The sequence below is a fragment of the Bos grunniens genome, chromosome 11 (genome assembly GCF_055505025.1).
Source record: "Bos grunniens cultivar Pamir isolate PY7600 chromosome 11, Bosgru_T2T1.0, whole genome shotgun sequence".
NCBI lineage: Eukaryota > Metazoa > Chordata > Mammalia > Artiodactyla > Bovidae > Bos > Bos grunniens.
This window is the reverse complement of record NC_141175.1, coordinates 96,049,436-96,071,357: the sequence shown is the minus strand read 5'-3', so window position 1 is coordinate 96,071,357 and position 21,922 is coordinate 96,049,436. Positions and strand designations below refer to the sequence as shown.

General features: G+C 51.3%; 1 protein-coding gene across 9 annotated transcripts in view; it reads left to right on the top strand.

The window, feature by feature from the left end:
• Positions 1 to 21,922, top strand: part of SFXN5 (sideroflexin 5) — a 129,358-nt gene that overhangs the window by 92,667 nt on the left and 14,769 nt on the right. For 5 of the 9 annotated variants that reach the window (XR_015137278.1, XM_086327600.1, XM_086327601.1 and 2 more), the window contains 3 exons: positions 8,286 to 8,401; positions 10,364 to 10,449; positions 17,768 to 17,885. Coding sequence is in view for 8 of the 9 variants with exons in the window: in XM_086327600.1 (XP_086183726.1) it covers positions 8,286 to 8,401; positions 10,364 to 10,449; positions 17,768 to 17,885 (320 nt within the window). In the remaining variant the exon portion in view is untranslated. The remainder of the gene's footprint in view (positions 1 to 8,285; positions 8,402 to 10,363; positions 10,450 to 17,767; positions 17,886 to 21,922) is intronic. The other 4 variants (XM_086327605.1, XM_086327602.1, XM_086327608.1 and 1 more) reach the window with 3 other exon arrangements.

The window sequence follows — 21,922 nt, the reverse complement described above, 5'->3', positions numbered from 1 at the left end:
GAAGAACTGAAGAGCCTCTTGATGAACGTGAAAGAGGAGAGTGAAAAAGTTGGCTTAAAGCTCAACATTCAGAAAACTAAGATCATGGCATCTGGTCCCATCACTTCATGGCAAATAGATGGGGAAAACAGTACAAACAGTGGCTGACTTTATTTTTTTGGGCTCCAAAATCACTGCAGATGGTGACTGCAGCCATGAAATTAAAAGATGCTTACTCCTTGGAAGGAAAGTTATGACCAACCTAGATAGCATATTCAAAAGCAGAGACATTACTTTGCCAACAAAGGTCCATCTAGTCAAGGCTGTGGTTTTTCCAGTAGTAATGTATGGATGTGAGAGTTGGACTATAAAGAAAGCTGAGCACCGAAGAATTGATGCTTTTGAACTGTGGTGTTGGAGAAGACTCTTGAGAGTCCCTTGGATTGCAAGAAGGTCCAACCAATCCATCCTAAAGGAGATCAGTCCTGAGTGTTCATTGGAAGGACTGATGTTGAAGCTGAAACTCCAATACTTTGGCCACCTGATGCAAAGAGCTGACTCATTGGAAAAGACCCTGATGCTGGGAAGTTGAAGGCGGGAGGAGAAGGGGATGACAGAGGATGAGATAGTTGTATGGCATCACCGACTCGATGGACATGAGTTTGGGTAAACTCCGGGAGTTGGTGATGGACAGGGAGGCCTGGCATGCTGTGGTCCATGGGGTCGCAAAGATTTGGACATGACTGAGTGACTGAACTAAACTGAACTAGATTGGTCATAACTTTTCTTCCAAGGAGCAAGACTCTACCTGCACCAAATGAGCAGACTGGCTTTTACTCTGCCTGCAAGGGTGATTTTTGTTTCCCTACATCTTCTTCAACATTTGCTATTATCAATTTTTTTTATTATTTTATTTTTTAACTTTACAATATTGTATTGGTTTTGCCATATATCAAAATGAATCCACCACAGGTATACATGTGTTCCCCATTCTGAACCCCCCTATTATCAATTTTTAAAACTAAATTTTATCCATCTGAAATGGATCTTTCTCATTTTAATTTGCGCTTTCCAATTCACAGTATGGTTGAGAATCTTTTCCTAACTTCACTGGGCATTTGGGTTTCCAAATAGAAGAGAGAGAAGGAGATTTCTTTTCATTTATTGTTCAGTTGCTAAGTCTTGTCTGTTCTTTGGGATCCCATGGACTGCAGCATGCCAGGCTCCCCTGTCCTTCACTGTCTCCTAGAGTTTGCTCAAATTCATGTCTGTTGATTTGGTGATGCTAGCTAACCATCTCATCCTCTTCCACCCCTTCCTTCTTTTGCCTCAATCTTTCCCAACATTAGGGTCTTTTCCAATGAGTTAGCTTGTTATATGAGGTATCCAAAGTATTGGAGCTTCAGCTTCAGCATCAGTCCTTCCAATGAATATTAAGGATGGATTTCCTTTAGGATTGACTGGTTTGATCTCCTTGCAGTCCAACAAATTGCAGACAGATTGAAGACCTAAATGTGCACAGTAAAATGTTAAGGCTTCTAGAAGGAAATGTAGATGAACATTTTTGGAGTAAGGACAGAGTTTCTTGGAAATACAAAAAGTATATACCAGAGAGGAAAGGATTGCTTATTTGGCAACATATATGACGATCTAGTGTATGTTAAAGGGCTTCCCAGGTGGTGTAGTGGTAAAGAGTCTGCCTGCCAGTTCAGGAGACACAAGAAACATGGGTTTGATCCCTGGATCAGGAAGATCCCCTGGAATGGGAAATGACAAACCACTGCAGTATTCTTGCCTGGGAAATTCCATGGACAGAGGAACCAGGTGGGCTATAGTCCATGAGGTCAAAAAGAGTCAGACATGACTGCGTGACTGAGCATACACAAACACATATGTGTGTTAAACTGCATGACAGAAGACACCATCAACAAAGTGAGAAAACAAGCCCAAGCTATTTGTAAACCATTAAACCAATGAGTCAAACTCCCTTATTTTTTGCTTGCACCCAAAGATGAAGAACTCTTGCAGGTTAATTTTTTTCTTAGATTCAAAATCAGTCTTTGACTATTGTAAGTCCACATTCATTGAATTTTAAAATATTTAAAAGTATTTCTTTTATGAATTTTTACTTAAATATTTTTCAGTGAGTTTGATCATTGTATTTTTCTCTTTAATTTTTATCTTATATTGGAATATGGTTGATTGACAATGTTGTGTTAGTTTCAGATACACACCATAGTGATTCTGTTATATATATACATATATCTGTTCTTTTTCTAATTCTTTTCCCATTTATTTGGTTATTACAGAATATTGAGCAGAGTTCCCTGTGCCATACAGTAGGTCCGTGTTGGTCATCTGATTTAATTATTAGTAGTTTGTGTATGTCAATTCCAAACTCCAAATCTGTTCTCCCCCAACCCTTCCCCGACCCTGGTAACCTAAAGTTCATTCTTTGAGTCTGTTAATCACTATATCTTTTTCTTAATAATTGTTAAAGCTCTTTATGTATTTTGTGATCATTTTTGGCTGAAAGTAACAGAAACCCTCAAACTCAAACCGGCTTAAATAATAATGATTACTTTACAGAGCTCAAGTCTCCCTTCAGGCATCAAGGCCAGTCTTTCCTTTGCTCTGCCAGGGGCTTCATCTTCAGGCTTACTCCCTTCATGGTTGTGAGATGGCAACCGCAATTCCAAACTTCATATCCAAACCCACCACTGTCCAGAGGACAGAAGGTTCTGCTGACCACCACCTCTTTTTTAGTGGGAGGAGGACTTTCCCAGAAGTCCTGCAGACACCCCTCATTGTCTAAGTTGGTCACACATCCCATCCTAGATCAAGGGAAGGATTTTATACTTAATTATGGGGAGTCAGTCACCATGACCCTCCATTAGACCTTTCATATCAGTAGTCCTTTGTCATATATAATATATTTTAAAGCTTCCCATTTCTTGTAATATGGTTCATAAATAGGTATCAAATGCCATTGTTTCTTAATTCTAAGATACCTTAGCTGTGAGGCATTAATGTAACAATCTTTCCGAAGAGGAGAGGACTATATTTCATTTGAAGGAATAAATAAGCATATAATGCACATTCAATCCAAATCACTTTTTCAATATCACAGAGTCTGAATCTCAGCCTTTTCCACATTGTACAATACTGTTTTGGGCACTGATCGTTACATGCAGCATCATGACCAGCACTGCTTTTTCTAAGCTCTGCCTCTACTCTTGACCCTTTTTAGTCCCTGTTAAATTAACAGGATAATTTCAAAGCACATAAAAGATTATTGAGTTTTTTTTTTCAACTCCTACTTTATTATACTTGTGGTTTCATTTTATTCTTTACTTGAGGGAAAAAAATATTTTTAAAGTTAATCAGCTTCTTTAGGAAGTTTTTGAAACAGATGCCTAAGTACAGGACCCATGCATAGGTCACACCAACTCCTGCTGGGGTTTGAAATTTTTCTGATCTACTTTAAGAAGTTTGGCATTTCCTTTTCAACTTTTAGAAAAGAAAAGCCTGGTTACATTCTCTTTGCAAAAATGCAAAGTCTAGGTAAATTTAGGGTAAAAAAGTAGAAGTCCTTCAATAATCCCTAATTTCCAAGAGGATCACTTGGTGAGGTGTGACCCTTCCAGAACATTATCCAGGAATTTATGCAGACACGTGTGTGTACCAGTTATGTGGTTTACGTTCAGTAAATCACCCTGTACATGCTCAGTAAGTCTGCTCACATAAGTTTGTTCTGGCGATCTCCCCGTGTGAGTTCCCTAATGGTGGACATTTAGGCTGTTTCTAATTATTTGCTGTTACAAACAGTGCTATAATTAACATCCTTGTAAATGTCTCTTTGTGCATATGGGCAAGCATTTCTTTAGGGTAGCTATCTATGGTTTGGCAATTTCTGCTGCCTTTAATTGCATTGCCTGGTATCTGGCAGACGATCTTCTGCATGTACAATAACTTTTCATGTCCATGCTCTATTATAGTGTAAGTTTTAAAAAGATGTTTTAGGCAACAATTAGGAATCTAAGTTTAAGTTCAAATTCTGTGTGGATTGCTGTGGGCAGCTGAGGTGACACTTGGATGAACAGATGCCTCTACACGTGGCTAAGGTCGCCCATGCACAGGCAGTTGTGATGAAGAGCAAGTAAGGTCTCCCCTGCCACACGCATTGTAAGGCACATTGTGATTTTTGCACTGTTAAAATATGAGAAAATGCTTCTTAGAACAGAGCAGTTATGGTGTTTGATTTTCCCAGATAAATAGCCCACCCCATATTTTGAATGGCCCTTGCCCTGTGAGTTGATAACAACCGCATTTACAGAAATTCCTTTCCCCTACAGCTGGGAGTGTTTCGGGACTATTAACTCCATTGATCTATGCCTCTGTTCTGGTGCTAGTTCAAGGGGCAAGCTCCCCTGTAGTCTTCTTTTTGAGAACCTTCTTGCACATTTGTCTTTCTGTCTGCTGCTCTTTCTTCCTCCCCACGCTGTCCTTTTCACACGGGCACTTCATTAGCTGTTCACAATCTGCATGATTTTGCATCGTGGTGTGCCTGATGTGAGAACATCTGCGGTAGTCAAGAGCATATTTTCCTCAGGCCTTGACACTGAGCTCGCCATCAGCATGAAGCAGTCTCTCTCGCTTTCTCTCTCTCTCTTTCTCTCTCATCCACTGACATCTCCCAGCATCGCTGCTCCAACATCAGTTATGCCTGAGTCTTGAATGGTGTCAATCTGAGTTGAAAATGTGTCAGCTTTCTTAACATTATCACTAACAGACTGCTTAATTAACCTGCTGATACTATCAATAATGGATCTGGCTGGTACGATAGAAAGAAGACCCGCAGCCCACGGTTGGTCTCTCTCTCTTTTCATTTGTTTAGTCTCAGTGACAATGCTGCTAGAGCTGAACTTTTCAGGAGCGGGATAAGAGCGATCTGGGAGGGTTTGAAAGGAATACAGTAGAACTTAAAGCTCTGGAAGAGACAATGGAATCACTGAAACAGGCTGGCATTCTCGTTGCTCAGAGGTAGGGATGGCTAGTAACCGGTGCATACAGCAAGTGCTCAGTAAATGGCTAACCACTGTACAGAGTCAACAGAAGGGATTACAGGGCACGTGCTGTCTGAGTTGACAGTAAGAAAGTTGGTGTTCACCAGGAGGAGCCTGGGGTTGCCATCATTCTGTAGTGGCTTCCAGGGATTTCTCTCTTTTCCATCTCGCAGCTGAGATGAGAGGGGCACATTGTCGTTCTCAAAAGGGTCCAGACAGGGAGGAGGCTGGGTTTTCACTTCCTTTCATGCTTTATCTTTCATCTCAAGTGGCTTTGTGTTTGAACCAACGACCTCCTCTATCCTTCTGAGGCCACATCACATATTCAGAAATTTCAGAAAGCAGAGATGCCACCGCAGCCTGGAGCAACTCCATCACCTCCCAAACCATGCTCTCTCTTGTCTGTCTGTCTCGCGCGTGCACGTCAACACACACACACGCACATAGACGGACTTGACACGTCTCAGCTGTCCCTGGCTTCCCCCTACCTGGACAAGCCTGTAAGCTCAGCCAGCACCCAGAAATTCACGGACACACTAAACGCATCCCCATTTTCACACTTGGGAGGCCGGCAGGGAGCAGAGTTCATAGAGTGAGTTTAGGCAGCTGCTCCTCCCCTGAACCACATTCCTGTGGCCTTGCCTTTCCTGGAATGGTGGTGGTGGTGGTGGTAGAATGTATTCTCAGAGGGCAGAGATTAATGCCTTTCAGGGCAGAAAACCCCAATATCATCTCCAAAGGTTTTCTTGGGTCTCCTAGTACTTAAGGGCCTGGCTGTCCCAAGGGTGTGATAGGTTGCAGTACATCGCTGCCACCACTAGAGGGCAAATCACTAACACAGGCCAGGTGCCCCTACCCCAGGCCTCTCCAGGGGCCCTTCTGGACCCTAAGCCCTAGAGGGACCCTGGGGCTATCAGGAGCTCACCTCTAAGGGTGAGGAGCAGGAGATGCAGAGCCAGGCTTGGAACCCAAGGCCAACTGGTCTGAAACCCAGGCTCCCATTCTCTCCTCCCTTACCTCAGATTCACCTGCCTGACTCTCAGTCTCTGGGTGTGTTTAAGACAAGGGCTTTTCAGCATCAACTCTACTGACGTGTTGGGCTGGATAATTCTTTGCTGCGGGAGCTGTCCTGTGCATTGAAGGATGTTTAGTCTCTGGTCTACCCAGAGATGCCAGTAACAACCCCTGCCCGCCCCCCCCCCCCGCCCCAGATCGTGATCATCAAAAATGTCTCCAACTTTGCCAAATGCCTCACAAAATCAGCCCCGGTTGAGAGCCCCTGTTTGAGACAGGGGAGTGTGGCTGCTGTGGAGACAGCAGGGACTGAAGCCGACAAGGTCTGCCCATGGCTCCCACTGTGACTGTGTGTCGTGTGGAAACACGAGAGCTACTCGGAGACGGCATATGTGCTGTAAATACGTTTCAAAACTGTATTGGGTCTCCTGCTTTTCTTCTCCAAAGGCTGCAGAGTACCTCGGTCTTCCCCTCTGTTTATTCCACCTCCCTGCTTTACTGAAACAGGAGACGGAGGCTCAGAGACCCTCAGGGCTTCGAGCGGCCCCTCACCTGCAGGGCCGGGTCCCCCAACTGCAAGCGCCCTGGCCCGCTCTGCTCCCTAGCATTGGCTTGGGCACCAGGAGCATCTGCGGTCCTCCTACTCCACCTGCCCACTAGGCCCTGCCGCCCTCCAGTTCCCCAAACCCTGGCGCCCCCCCCCTCACTGGAGGGAGTGAGGAAGCAGCAGGTGTTGATGCTAATCAGCGTTCACAGCCCAGAACTGCAGTCGCTCCCAGGCTCACACACTCCCCAAAATTAAACACTCATTATACAAAATTAATTGACATTAATTAGCAAAAATTAAAACTTTAAACACAGCAAGGCGCTTTGGGGGGAGGAGTGAAGCAGGTGGGCTCCACATTTGTCACCCCCCCAACTGCCCACCCTCCCACCATCCCCAAGTCCCCCCACTTCCATCCTGGAGCAGAACCAGGGTTCAGGCGAGGTCAGCACCCACACCCGGCCCTGGGCCCAGACCTAGCCATGTGAATCCCAGGGGAGAGAAGCCAGCTGATGGGTGGCCCCCCAAAGTCGGCACACTCTGCTGAAGTAAGGAGCTAAGAGCCGTCCCCTCAGCCTGGGTCCCCATGATCTCAGCTGAGATGTGGAGGCATGGAAACCCAACCATCTGAATCAAGCATGTAGAAGGCATGCCATTCACCCCAAACTCGTCCATCTCCTGGGTACCCAGAGGATGGGGCACTGTAGCCTTTCAGCTCTGTCCCACTTTGCTGTGTGGCCTCAGATAAGTCACCCCCCTCTCTGAGCCTCAATCTTCCATCCATATGATGAGGGGGAGGTGCTGGGTGAGCACTGAGGTTCCTGCCTGCTCTGGCACCTGCTGTCAGGGAAGCAAGTCTCTGCGAGCTTGATTCACTCTGAGGAGCAAAGGGCTAAGTGTGTGGGGGGCAGCTGGCATTTTAAGAGGATGCCCAGAAAGGCAGCCAAGGGACTGAGGAGCTGACAGTGGAGGGTCCGGCACCAGTGGGGATTGGCCTTCAAGCCACAGAGCCCTCCTGGATGGGCATCCACTTTGCCTGCCGGTGGGGCCTGCCCCTGAGGAGAGGAAAGCAGTGTCCTGGACAACTGGCTGCTCTCTGAGCCCTGAACAGTTTCCCCTCCCCCCTCACACTGGTTATTTATTTTCCACCTTTGCTTTCCAGGTTCCCAAGAGCCCCACATCCTTCACCAGGCTGATAGGCAGCAGAGCCATGCCTCCACCCACTATGGGAACAGTGCCGTGCTTAGTCACTCAGTCGTGTCCGACTCTTTGTGACCCCATGGACTGTCGCCCACCAGGCTCCTTTGTCCATGGGAATTCTCCCAGGCAAGAATACTGGAGTGGGCTGTCATGCCCTCCTCCAGGGGATCTTCTCAACCCAGGGATCGAACCCAGGTTTCCTTCCTTGCAGGCGGATTCTTTACCATCTGAGCTATCAGGGAAGCCCATGAATACTGGAGTGGGTACCCAGAGAGGATCTTCTCCAGGGGATCCTCCCAACCCAGGAATGGAACCGGGGTCTCCTGCATTGCAGGTGGATTCTTTACCCGCTGAGCTACCAGGGAAGACCCGGCATTTATTCAGAAGCTTCGTTGCTTGGTGTGGGTGGAACCCAGTGGTCTTCTCCACAAGGTAGAATGCCATCCTCCCCCCCTCACTCCTGCTCCCTTCTCTCTCTCCAGCCAGCGCCAATATCTGCAACGTGGTTCTGATGCGATACGGGGAGCTGGAGGAGGGAATTGACGTTTTGGACAGTGATGGCAACCTCGTGGGCTCCTCCAAGATCGCCGCCAGACATGTGGGTCATCTGGGGGCTCAGGGGGCTGGTGGGGAGGCTCTGGTTAGTTTTCCCTTGACATGATCATTCCCCAGGGGTTTCTGTCCACCGTGCCCTTGCCTTTCCTCTTGAGCACGCCTCCCCGCCCCTGCCCCCCACTCCCATCCATGTGAACCACAGGCCTCAGGTCTGGCCCTCGCCAGCCCTGCCTCTTGGACACCCTTGCTTCTCTGCAGCAACCTCTTCACCCCTGGGAAGCATCCCCATCTCTTATCCCAGCCCCTTAGGACCTGCTTTCTCTGACCTGTTAATTGGTGAGGGCAGAGGAGGCCCCCCGCGCCCCGCCCCGCCCGCGCCCTGGAGCTTTCTTTCCCTTCCCCAGGACCTAGAGCCCTGCTCCTGGGGCCTTCATATCCCCCTGGGTGAGAAGAGGACAGGTGGAAGTGGATGATTTGTGGTTCTGTGCTAACAGGCACTTCTGCAGGTGATACGTCACCAGGGAGTGAGTGTGGCCAAGGTGAAGGGATTTCAGGCTTGCAGGAAGCCATGGAGATGGTTTGGGGAAGAGTATTTTGTTTCAGGAGGCCCTCTTTCACTTCTTTCACTTTTCACCAGCCTCACTCACTCTAGCAATTTTTTAAAAAATTCCAGTCTGTGTATATATCTCCCTGTGCTTTCCGGCCTTCATCCTAATGGCACCTAGTGTCATGTCCTGCTCTAGCCTCCGAGTGCTGGGTCCCCTCTGCTCCAGCCCCTCTCCCTCATCAGCTTGCACATGGGGCCGCCACTGCGCTGTCAGCGAGGCCATCTCCATAAGCCTCTGACCCCACTGGGAAAGTAAGTGTCCGTGCACGGCTTGTGAGGGGCAAGGAGCTCGAGGGTGCTGGCGTCCACACCACATCCTCTGCTTTCTGCACAGGCTCTGGGTGCCTGCCCCCCCCCACACACACATCCTTACACCTGTTCAGGAGACTGAAGGGACCCTCTCCCAGGCCTTCCTGCAGCTGATGATGAAGAACCCAGGTTCCTGGGAGAAATATTCAGCCCCCGGCCCCTCATCAGAGGGGAGTTAGCCTCAACTTCCCACCTGACCCTAACCTCCTATCCAGCCCTATTCTCTTTCCTGACTTCCTGAGAGGGTGGCCAGTAGTGACAGCTCCTTCACGTGGTCCAAACAGCAGGGACCCCCAACTCTTCTGCAGCCCTGGGCTTCCCTTGTCTTGAGGCTGCCGGCCCCTTGCCATTCTGGAGAAAGACTCCAGGGACCCACGTGTTACAAGCATTCCTTGAGCCTTCTCTGAGAGCCAGGAGCCTGCATCACAGCGACCATCAGGATGCAGAGATGCCACTGAGCTATACCTCGACAGCCGCCACTGCCCGGGGATCCTGAGGGAACCCCCCGAGCCAGGCCCCAGGCAGACCCCTTATGGGGACCACAGACACTCAGCAGAAGCCTTTCCCACTACAAAGTTGACCTCTTGTCGCTAAGAAAGACTCTCCTCCAGAGCCAGGAGATGCTTTAAGGGCCCAAAAAAGAAAGTCAGTCCCGGAACCTCTGTTCTCACTGGGCACAAGGAACCTCAGGCAGCTCAGCAGGTCCCAGCAGTTTGTTCTGGTCCTTCCAGCGCCTGCTTTGTTTCTGAGCATCTCGAGTCCTCCATGTGCTTCCTCTCAGCCGCAGCACCACCCCCCACCCCCAACTCGGGCACCTCCCTGGGCGCAGGCCTCTTCCTGGGACTGCCTCTGTATTGCCACCCCTCCCCCACACGTGGCAGGTGATGGGAATCTGTGATGGGAAGACAGGGAGAGCTTTTTTCTGTTGTGGGGAATACAGCTTAGCGAGCAATTCCATGAATTATTCCGTTCAGCCAGATGTGCTTAGCAGCAGTTCACACACCTAGGGGCTCCAGGGCGGGCTTTGCTGCCAGGCAGCTGTCCCACCCCCAGAAGCCCCTGCTCACCAAGCCTCTGCTTGCCCCTCAGGCCCTGCTGGAGACAGCGCTGACACGAGTGGTCCTCCCCATGCCCATCCTGGTGCTACCCCCGATCGTCATGTCCATGCTGGAGAAGTGAGTGGGGCCAGGACGGCGGCCATCGTGGAGGTGGAGGGGAGGGGGCCCTGCTGGCCCAGGGCAAGGGCCCTAGTTTGTTCTGACTCTCCTTGAAAGGACTGCTGGAATCATCTTGTGAGAATTAATGGACTCTCCCTGCTCAGGACCCTGTGCTAGGAGCTGGGAGGGAGGTCCTGATGCACAAGGCAGGGCTGGCGCTTCTTAGGGGTGTGTGTGTGTGTGTGTGTGTGTGTGTGTGTGTGTGCACTCTATTAGTGCACAGCATAGGACCAGTGATAGAGAGAGCGTTTGAGGACTGTGGAGGGAAGACTACACTTGGACCCAGCATACCCCTTTCAAGTATCTGCAGTGAGGCAAGTCTCCACCTCACTATGCCTCAGTTTCTCCATTTATAAAATAATAGTATTAACCTTCATGCCACCCTCAGAGGGATGTTCTGAGAACATATTTGTCCTGACTCTAAAGAAAGAGTCAGGAGTCATGATTGTGTCTCTAAAAGACATATCTGCTTTTTATAAGCAAAAGATATATTTTGCTTAATATAATTGTTATGGTAGTTGGTTCCTTTTAATTGACAAGTGATATCCCATTGTAAGGGCTTCCCTGGTAGCTCAGCTGGTAAAGAATCCGCCTGCAATGCAGGAGACCCCAGTTTGATTCCTGGGTCGGGAAGATCCCTGGAGAAGGGATAGGCTACCCACTCCAGTATTCTTGGGCTTCCCTGGTGGCTCAGACAGTAAAGAATCCACCTGCAAGGAGGGAGACCTGGGTTCGATCCCTGGGTTGGGAAGATCCCCTGGAGAAGGGAAAGGCAACCCACTCCAGTGTTCTGGCCTGGAGAATCCCCATGTACCAGAGAAACCTGGCAGGCCACAGCCCATGGGGTCACAGAGTCAGACTCTACTGAGCGACTAAGCACAACACAGCACAGAGGAGATACAATAATAAGAACAGTGATGTAGTGATTCTATTAATTAATGAGGGTAAAACTGAATGATGAAGATGGGGATGCTGCTGGGAGGAGAGGCTGAGGGGAGGAGGGAAGAAGCAGGCAGATCCCTGAAGATGAGGGCAAGTCTAGGAGGATGGCAAGAAGCAGGGAATGGTTCTAGGTGCAGGGAGGAAGATAAGCAAAGGCCTGGAGGTCTGGTACAGGTAGAAGTGAAGAGGTGATCGCTCCCTCCCTCTGGGGGCCCAGCCTGGAAGGGGGCACCTCAAGGCTATAGATGGGCTTGGGGCTGTGTAGGACAAGGATGGGGTTGGTGGCACTCCATGGAAGGCGTAGGTTAGGGGCTTCTCCCCAGTTTGAGGACTTTCTTATTCTCACAAACCAAATGACAATTAGCATCAAACCCTTATTAAACACTTGTTACATCCCAGTCCTCTCTCAGCCAGGTCCCTACCTAAATGCCATCTCCTCAAAGATGCCCTCCCTGACCACCCCATTGAAATGACAGCCACCAGGACTCCTTCCCTGGCTACACTGACTTATTTTTACTCACAGCACTTACCAATATCTGAGATTCTTTTTCTAGCTGTATATTATCTGTCTGCTTCACTAGAATGTCATCTACACTTTTGTTTTTAAAGTTACTCAGTCATGTCCAACTCTTTGTGACCCCATGGACTACACTGTCCATGGATTTCTCCGGGCCAGAATACTGGAGTGGGTAGCTATTCCCTTCTCCAGGGAATCTTCCCAACCCAGGGATCTAACCCAAGACTCCTGCATTGCAGGAGGATTCTTTACCATCTGAGTCACCATGGAGGTGGGTAAATTCCTTTTGTTTTCTGCCTGGCACAGTATCTAGCATAGTTCCTGGCAAATAGTGATGTTCAGTGTTTGTTGAATGAATGAATGATCTCATTTAACCTTCACAACAGTGCAATGAGGTCAGTATGGTATCCCTATTTTACAGATGAGTAAAGGAAGGCAAAAAGAGGTTGTGTATCATCTGCTTACAGTCACTCACTAGGAAATGGCAGAGCCAAGCATGACCCAGGAAGATGACTGCAAAGCTGGGCTCTTCCTACCACACTGACTGCGTTTTGGGTTTTTGGATCCAGCACATAATCACGTCTTTGGAATCCACCCCATATAGAGACAAGGGAGGAGCAAATTTGGGGACCTGGTCTCAGAAAGCTTGTGTTTTGATACAGGGGGAGACCCACACACAGGTCAGCTGCGGGTGGGACCCAGCAGTGTGTGAACAGGGTCAAGGTGATCTTGAGGGGGGTCTGGTCCAGAGGAAAGGGGCTGCAGCCAACTCTGAGATCAAGATAGGATTTGGTAGAAAGGAAGGCTTTGGGGGCAAGATTGGGCCTGTTGTGTGGACCTTGGAGAGCCCAGCCTAGGAGAAGAAAAGGAGCCCTGTGTCCAGCTATGGGGCTGATCCCTTTCTCCCCTGGAAGAGGGGAGGTGCAGGGTGGGAGTGAGTACCTGAGTGGGGATGGCATATTGAACACTGAGATTTAAGAAAATTAATCTCCTCTAGAAGTTGCGAAAATAAGTCCTGGAAGTGATTGCTTTGGTGCCCCTGACCCTGTAGACATAACTCTCTGGTGACCTGAAGCTGTCCCCAAATACCAGTGACTACAAGTGCACACAAGGACCCCACCTGGCAAAGAGGAAGTAGGGGGGCTTCTGTCTTCAAGGCGACTGAATCTTGAACCTGAAATTTGCAGAGGGAAAATGTATGTGATGGATGTTGGTGACATCTGAACTGGGTTTGCAGTAAGTGGAGTGGTGGTTAGTGTCCCATGAGTTGGAGGCTTCAAGGGAGATGGGGTGAGATTGTTCCAGTTCTGAACATCCTGGCCTGGAATCAGCCTGGACTACGGGCACCCCGAGTCTGACTCAGCTCTGAGTCCTGAAAAAGCCCCGAAGGCAGGTAGGTTAGTGGGTTAGTAGGCAGCCTTGTATTTGGTTGGTCCTTTCTCAAAGCTCGTGGGAGGGTCTCTGAGGGAAGAGAAAGAGTCCAGTCTGGATTGCCCCAGGAATATAAGGTGGGCAAGACTCAGTTTGCACCCTCAGAGACATAACTAACCTCACATACAGGGGGAACTGCCAGACAGAGGTGGGGGCCGGGCTGCGCAGGCACCAACAGAGACTCCTGGAGGCGGGGTTCCACGTCACCACTTCCGCTTCCGGGTCTGGCTCGTCAGTTTCCCACCTGGAGAACCATTGCACCGCCCCCCTGACTATCTGGTCTGCTACAGGTCGGCATTTTGCACCACCCAGCAGGCCCCCCCCTGTCGAGCACCCCACAGCCTTCCCATGCAGGGTGCTAATGACGGGGCCTCTGCTGAGGAGGCTGTTGGGGGAGGCAGCCTGACTCTCGACTCTCGACCCTGGGAGCCCTGGTTGGGTGAGGGAGTCAGGACCGCCAGGGAAAAAAGACAAAAGAACACTTACAAAGCAGCCTACTTGCAAATTAATGGAGCGCAAAGTAAAACTGCTCCAAGTGCTGAGGGAATGCACAACAATGGGGAGACAAGCTGTTGTGTGGCGGGCCTCAGTATCTCCTCTCCGGGGGAGCTCTCAGAGACGAGGTCCCTGGGTTTCCAGCTAGGATAGCACAGGTGGGGGGCATGTTCAGATGTCCCGTCTCTGAGACTGAAAGGAAAGGAGTCTCAAGTCAGAAGCCAAGAAGCCTTTAGCACCAGAGCAGGGCACCCCTCTGAGGAGCTGCACACCCTCCCCTCACCCTCCACTACCCCTCCTCTCAGGTCGGGGCTCACACTCCAGCTCCACCGTCCTGGGGAGGAAATTGGTTTTGGACTCTGGGCTGGGAGAGCAGCCCCATACCCCCACGTGATCCCCCCAACTCAGAGGCAGGTGTGGGGCTCTCTCCTCCAGCCCTGCGTCCCTGCCCTCGATTGGGGCCTTGGGTTCACTGCCCTCCCAGGACGGGTCTCAGCTGGTTGCGGTTCAGACCACACCCTCCACGGTAGTTCCTGAGGCCGCTCCCCAGCCTCCCTCAGTCCCTGGGATCCGGGTCTTTCCTCTCTCCCAGGCATTCGCACATCTCTCCATCTGCATATTCTAACTCCCCCAGCTGCCTTTCCAATTCCTCCCTGCCATTTCCCTCTCCTCCACCCCTCCCCCTGTCCTGCTGTGTTCACTCTCCCTCCCGGGCTGGGGCTTCAGAGCCCACTGTTGGCTGCTGTCTGAGCCTGCCTCCTTCCCGGGTGGGGAGCCAGGCCTGTACAGTGAAGACCTCAGCCAGCCACCTTGAAAGAGGAGCGGAGGTCACAGCCCCACGTGGAGGGGGCTGGTCTGTCCAGTGTCCCCACTGGAATGAACCCATGGCCTGCCCCTCACCTGTCAGGGAGGAAACCTCCCTCCATGACCCTGGGGGAGGGACAGTGCCTCCAGGGAAAACACACCCTCCTGTCTGTCCCCTTGCTCTGGCCACCCTCAGGGCCTGAGGTCCCAGTCACTGCCTCTCCTGGTCCTGCTGGAGAAGTTGTGCATGTTAAATCTCTTCAGTCATGTCTGATTCTTTGCAACTCTATGGACTGTAGCCCACCAGGTTCATCTGTCCATGGGATTCTCCAGGCAAGAATAGTGGAGTGGGTTGCCACGCCCTCCTCCAGGGGATCTTCCCAATCCAGGTGTTGAACCCAAGTCTTTTTATGTCTCCTGAAATGGCAAGCAGGCTCTTTATCACTGGCGCTGTTGTAGCCACACGTTCCAGGAAACACACTCACTCAGAAGGACAATGCAGATAGTGGAGTGCAGTTTATTACACCAGCAGGCCCAAGGCAGAGTCTCCTTTTAGCCTGACCGACTTTTGTGAAAACCTCATATACCTTAAATGTGCTGCTCAAGCCCACATCCCCAAATTCCTTAAATCAACCTTGGAAAGTGTTAAAGGGAGACACAATCAGGTTACAGCCATGATTCATAATCAGAAGGGTCAGCTGGTTATACATTGTGGCCTACACCAATTGGTGCCATAAAGATTACAAAGGTGATTGACTGCGTAGGGGATTATTACATTCTTTTTGGCAATGGGAAATCTTTGCCAAAAGAGGCGGCCAGTTCGGCCATAGGTATGTTATCCCCATTGCTACTGTTGTAGGAAGAGGGGGCCTCCCCTCCAGGGCCCCAAGAGCAGGCTCTTGTCTAATACTCGGAAAAGAATTGTCCGAGGAGACACGTGCTGACAAAGCAAGAGATTTTATTGGGAAAGGGCACCCGGGTGGAGAGGAGTAGGGTAAGGGAACCCAGGAGAACTGCTCTGCCAAGTGGCTGGCAGTCTCGGGTTTTTTGGTGATGGGATTAGTTTCCAGGTGGCCAATCATTCTGATTCAGAGTCCTTCCTGGTGGCACACGCATCGCTCAGCCAAGATGGATGCTAGCAAGAGGGATTCTGGGAAGTGGACAGACACGCGGTGTCTCTTTTTGACCTTTCCCGAACTCTTCCGGTTGGTGGTGGCTTATTAGTTCCGTATTCCTTACCAAGACCTCCTGTCGTAAAACAATTCGTGTGAATGGTTACTAGAGAGCCTGGTCAGGGTGGGCGGTTTCAGTCAGTGTGCTTCCCCTAACTCTACCAGGCACGTAGTCCAAAGCTCACTGAAAGTGCAAGATGGAGTTTCCCTCTTTTTCAAGATGGAGTTAGCTCAGCCTATTCCTTTCCTCCCTCAGCACCACCTAAGAAGCCCCCTGGACTGAGGCAGAGGGAAGGCCAGAAGGGTTTGAGTTTGATTTGGGCCATTCTGTCCCACTGCTCTTAATCCTATGGAAATTCCCCTCCCCAGTAGATCAATCAGGCTTAATTCAACAACTGGTCAGATGGTGGGGTCTAGGCCAGTGGGGAGGGCTGGGGGACAGCCCAGCCACCAGGATCTACCTCCTTCCAGCTGGAAACAAGGGCAGTAACAATAGCAACACTAACACCCCTCACTGAGCACTTAGTGTGTCCCCGTCTTTTACTGAATAGAACTTACAAGTAATTGGATCATTATTGGTACCTTAGCAGGCACATTCTGGGCCACAGTGTCCCAGAGTGTGGTCTGGGGATCACCTGTTTCAGACTCAGGGAGGGTTCCCAGGTGTGGTACCCACAGAATCAGGATCTCATGGAGGTGAGCCCGATTTAACCCCAGCCTGGGTACCAAGTTTGAAAACCACTGCTCCCAATTCTGCTGTCCCCTTAGAGCCAGAGTCACTCTTGGGATTTGTGTCTGGAGGTAATTACAGGTGGTGTGGGATTTGCCTGCCCACACACTGAGGCACAGCCCCCAGGAGGGCCTCCCCTACCTACTCCAGGAGAGGAGGGCAAGAGTCTCAGTTCCGTCTTCTTCCCACAGAACCGGTCTTCCTCCAGTGAAGGCTGACACTTCCTGAGGGCAGCGTTAGTACCCACCCAACATCCCTTGGCAAATAATCCATCCTGCTGGTGCATCCCACCCCAGGCCTCCCCCAGGTAGATGGCCTGTGGTGTTCACTAGGACCCAGTGGATTATACAGAACGAGATGCTCTGATGGACAACACAGTGAAGGTGGACCTGCCAACCACTATGGTCCCCACTCTGTCTGGAGAGCTTGTTCTGTCATGGGGCTGGGGACCTGGCCCCAGAGGGAGGAGGCTTTCATACCCCTTTCCTGTCCAAGAATCCCTCCTGACACTCGTTGCAGAGAGGGGTGTTAGCTGGCGATGATGTGGTCAGAGGGTCCACAGGCAGGAGCCGGAGCAGCTCAGTGACAGCACTTGCTGGGAGTCAGGAGTCCAGATAGCAGCCCTGCCTGCCTCCTGCAGACTTGGCCTTGGCCTTGGGCAAGTCCCTGTCTTCCTCTGTGGCTTTTGGGTCAAAGTTGACCAGGCGGCGTGTAATCTTCCCATACCCAGAAGAGGATCATCCCCTCCTGGCTATGCACATGTGTGTATGCGTGTTCGTGACGCGTGAATGTGTGATTTGTTATGTGCTGCCTTCAAGGACCGTCTTCCTCTGCTGTATCCCCGTGGGGTCCCCCCAGCCCCTACACAGGAGCAGGGATCGGCAGCTTCCTCTATTGTCTCCCCCATTCGGGGTCTTCTTTCCACAGTGGACATACAGTGGGGTGGGGCCCCCACAAGTGCTCGTTTATGAGCTGTGGTTGAGAGTTCAACCAGCAATGTTCTTCAGGGCAGGGCCTGGGGAAATGGGTGCCAATGGGTGAAGGTCCCCAAGACAGAATTTCTCCATTGCTATTTGACTACTGGCTAGCACTGGCCCTTGGGCCCAGTGGGACCCAGCGTGGTGGCTAGTGGCCAGCTCACTCTGTCTCCTGGTCTCATGGCTCCCCCTTTACTCTCTTCCACAGGACAGCTCTCCTGCAGGCGCGTCCCCGGCTGCTCCTCCCTGTGCAAAGCCTTGTGTGCCTGGCAGCCTTCGGCCTGGCCCTGCCGCTGGCCATCAGCCTCTTCCCTCAGATGTCAGAGGTCAGTGGAGGGAGGGGCTCAAGGGCAGGACAGGGAAGGTTTGCAGTTTGGTCATTTATAAACCAATACTTAGTGCTGACTCCTTAGCAAGGGGCTAACTAGGCACTGGGGTTAGAACATGAATGAGACAGGCCCAGGTTCTAACCTCAAAGAGCCGAGGTCAGGCAGTGAACACAGCGATGACACAAGGAATAACAAGTGAACGGTGAGTAGTGTGAGGACGGGAGGTGTTCGGCTGTGGGAGGGGACAGTAGGGGCCCAAACGGCGCCTAGAGAGACATGGCGTTTCATGGGGCCTGAAGGATGGGTTAGAGCTGCCCAGGCATGTAAGAGGTGAGAGGACACATAGGCTGAAGTCACCTGGTGTGAAGGTAGGCAACTGAGGCCTGCATTTCTGGTGGAGAGGGGGAAGATGAGGGGCTGGTAAGGGGGCCTAGGGTCAGGTGGTACTGGGAAGCTGGAAGCCACCACAGAGGGTAAGTGTTACCAGAAGAGCTGTACAGAGCAGGGCCAGAGTCCTGATTTTGAATGGTCCCTGTGCTTGCATGGTGAGGCTGGGTTGCAGCTCCAGAGGAGAAGGAGCCTTCAGGAGGCAGTGGCGCGCGTCCAGTGAGAGGATGGTGGCTTGGACCAGGCTGTTGGCAGTGAGCATGGAGAAAAGTGGGTCCTTGAAGATAGAGTTAGGAAGCAGCTTTATCCGGATTTGACGAAGAACTGCATGTGGTGGGAAGACAAGAAACCGGCAGGATATGCGCCCGGCTACCAGGCAGATGTAGGTACTACTTAACAAGATGGAGACACGGAGGTGCTGACATGCGGGAGGACAGCGAGTGGAGCTGGATGCGTGCATGGGGCTTGAGCCTGCGGAACACGTGAACGGAGATGCCCTGTGGGATTTGGCTTTGGGTCTAGAATCCAGGAAAGAGGCCTGGGCTGGAAGGACAGAAGCAGGGGCCCCCAGCCTAAACAGTGATGGAAGCCAGGGTAGTGGGTAGGACCAGTCAAGGAGTGTGTGGTGAATAGAGGCCTCCAGAAGTGTGCTGCCCAAGGACGAGTGGCCAGGGAGGTAGGGATAGAGCCAAATGGGATGAGATGTGGGGGCGTCCTTAGACAGCAGACCTTCCTGTGAGGTCAAGCTCTGTGAGGTTGAAGAGTGTCATTGGTATCTCTGGACATGAAGGCAAACCCCATCCCAAGGGATCAGTGGGGCTCAGCGGGGGGTGGGGGTGAGGAAATGGGGTGGCAGGCTGACCGCTTGGTCTAGAGGCTTGGGATGCAAAAGAGAGAAGAGAAAGGAAGCCAAGGGGAAAGAGAGAAGCAGTCCCACCACTGGAATGAGATGTAGGGTCAAGAGAGGCTTTATTTTCACTGTTTACAAATGGGAGAGACTGGAGCTTGAGCAAATGCAAAGGGAAGACCTCAGGAGAGAAGGAGGACATTGGAGGGGGAGGATGAAGAGCACGTCCATGAAGTGGGGGAGGCAGGGCACAGAAAGCAGTTCGGAGGATTCATTCGGTGTGGTGACCCCTCTCCCCTTCAGTAGGGGGAGGCAGATGTGGTTGGGGTGGAGTTCAGGGGTGGGAGGTTAAGGAAGTTGTTCTGATAGCTCCTGGGGTCTCAAGACTGAGCAGAGGAAGGAGGAGAGTGGGAAGGGGAAGTCAGAGGGCCATGGAGAAGGCTGGAGACCTTCAGAGGGAAGAGCAGGAGAGACCGGGGACCAAGGAAGTCAGAGAACCTGGAGGGCAGGGCCAGGGGTCAGCGGAGGGGATGGCTGGGGGAGGGTTCAGGGCTGTGGGGGTGGCCAGGGATCATCTACCCAGAGATACGGGGCCAGCTCCAGTTTTGTCTGGCTGGGTGAGCCATTTGGGAGGCTGGTATGAGTTCAGGAGGAGCAGAGGACTCCAGAATCTTAGCTGGGTTGGGGTGAAGAAGCACTAGCAAGCTGAGTGAGAAGAGCAAGGTTTGGTGCAGAGGCAGACCTATGGAGGCAAAGAACGACCACTGAACTCATGGGAAGATGGCGGCTGTGGCTGCAGCACTGACCCTGCTCAGTCCTCGCCAGAGGGAGTGCGAGGGGTACAGGTTCCCCCAGGGAAGTTGAGGAAGGTGAAAATAAGGTCCTGGGTGTTACACCTAGACTGTGAGGACTGGAGACATAGGGTCTTAAAATAGGAGGAAGTGACCCAGCCTCCAGGCCCCAAGGAGGGTATGGACTGGCGTCACTTCCCTCCACTGAGTCCCAGAGTTTTAGGAGGAAGCTATAATGGGAAGGGTCTCCTGTCTTGGGGGCCAGCCCAAGGCAGGTGGATGGAAAGCAGTATCCTCACGCCCACGGGCCCAGCCTTGCTACAAAGCTGGGGTACCCTTCCAAACCTTATAGCTCACTCCCAAAGCTGAACAGCTATATCCCGATGCTTAGGGACTCTAAATGGAGCTGGGGGTTCCAGGTTGCCTGGAAGCTCTGAAGATGGCGGGGAGGGCACTTCTTAGTGGTCCCAGCATCCCCATGTGGAAGGCCTGAGCCCACACTCCCCATGGTCACGAACTGCATCTCTGTGCAGTTGGGCCGCGTGTGCAGTTCTGGGCACGAGTTGAGTGCTCCAGGTGCTTGCAAGCACCCCTGTGTTCAGAAGCCTCCAGTAGCTCCCACAGCTCTACCCCTCTGCACAGGGGAGAGACCCAGGGCAGAGAGAGCCCACGAGGGAACTGGAGCCTGTCCCATTGGAAGGATTTTCAAGATCATCCAGTTTAGCACCCTCCTGGCTCTCTGTGGGGGGAAATGGAGGCCCAGAGAAGCTGAGGGTCCAGCCCAGAGTCGCAGATAAGCCAGAAACTGATGTGGGAGAACACCGCAGATGCCGGCTTCCAGTTCAGAGCTCCCAGGAAGTGTTGCATCTGCTTGTTTCGTGGGATTTTCTCTCTCTTTTCACCTACCCTGGGGCAGTGAGAGAGGAGGGAGCTGGGGCCTCTCTGTGGTGGTGGAGTCTAGAGCTGTAGGTCTTTGGAGGGTGCTGCTCTGGGACAAGTAACAGAGAAATGGCCACAGTCCAGCCACTCCAGCCTCCAGCTCTGGCTGCCGAGAGGTGGTCTAAGGGAGCGACGTCCAGGCTCCTTCCTTCCCCCATGCCTGCCACAAACAGGCATGAAAGTTAGTTCTGGGTGTCTAACCAAAGTCCATCTCGTTGCAACCCACGCCTCTTTCTCTAGATTGAGAAGAATGTAGTCATTTTGTAATAGATCTCTAGAACTTTCTCTGGGAAAGGAGGGTAGGGCCATGATTTTCAGAGCCTCCTCCTCGCCTGCATCAACCCTACAGAATGCAGGCTGGCCTGTGCATTATGGGGTGTTTGGAGGGCTGTCTCTGACCTGTGGCACTAAGGCCATCAGGCTGAGAGGACCTTGTTCCCTCTTTCTTCCTCCCAATTAATTCTCTCTAACGAGGTGCTGCTTCTGCTGTGTGGGGATCACGTCTCACATCCCAGAAGCCAATGGGATTTGCCACAATGAGTCTGGACTTGCTTGGGCTGACCCAACCTTGCCAAGAGCCACCAAGGCTGTCAATAGGAGTAATCGCTGGCACACTAATTAATTAATTAGGTGACCTGGAGATGGAATTTAGGAACTGGTTCCTAGAATGGCTGGCCTGCAGTGATTGGTGTGGGGTTTCCAACCCACTAACCCCAGAAGTTGAGGAAACAACTTCAATCCCCTCTTCAATCGCTGGGAAAGTTTTGTCTACTCTTTTCAAACTAGTGTTTCTGCCTATTAAAATGGTGCTAATTTTAAAATTAAAATTGCAAATGATAATAATTATAGCTACCATTTACTAAACATCTACTGGGCCAGGCAGCAGGCTGGGGTCTCTGAGTGCCTTGTATTAAATCTTCCTAATATTCCTTAAGTCAAGGGAGTACTCCTGTTTATCAAGGGGTGCTGCCTAGACAGTTAGATATATGAGTCTCAGGCTCTGGGGAGAGATTTTGGTGGGGGAACATGGAACCTTTGATGCATGGGGGAGACTAAAGCCCTAGAAGTGT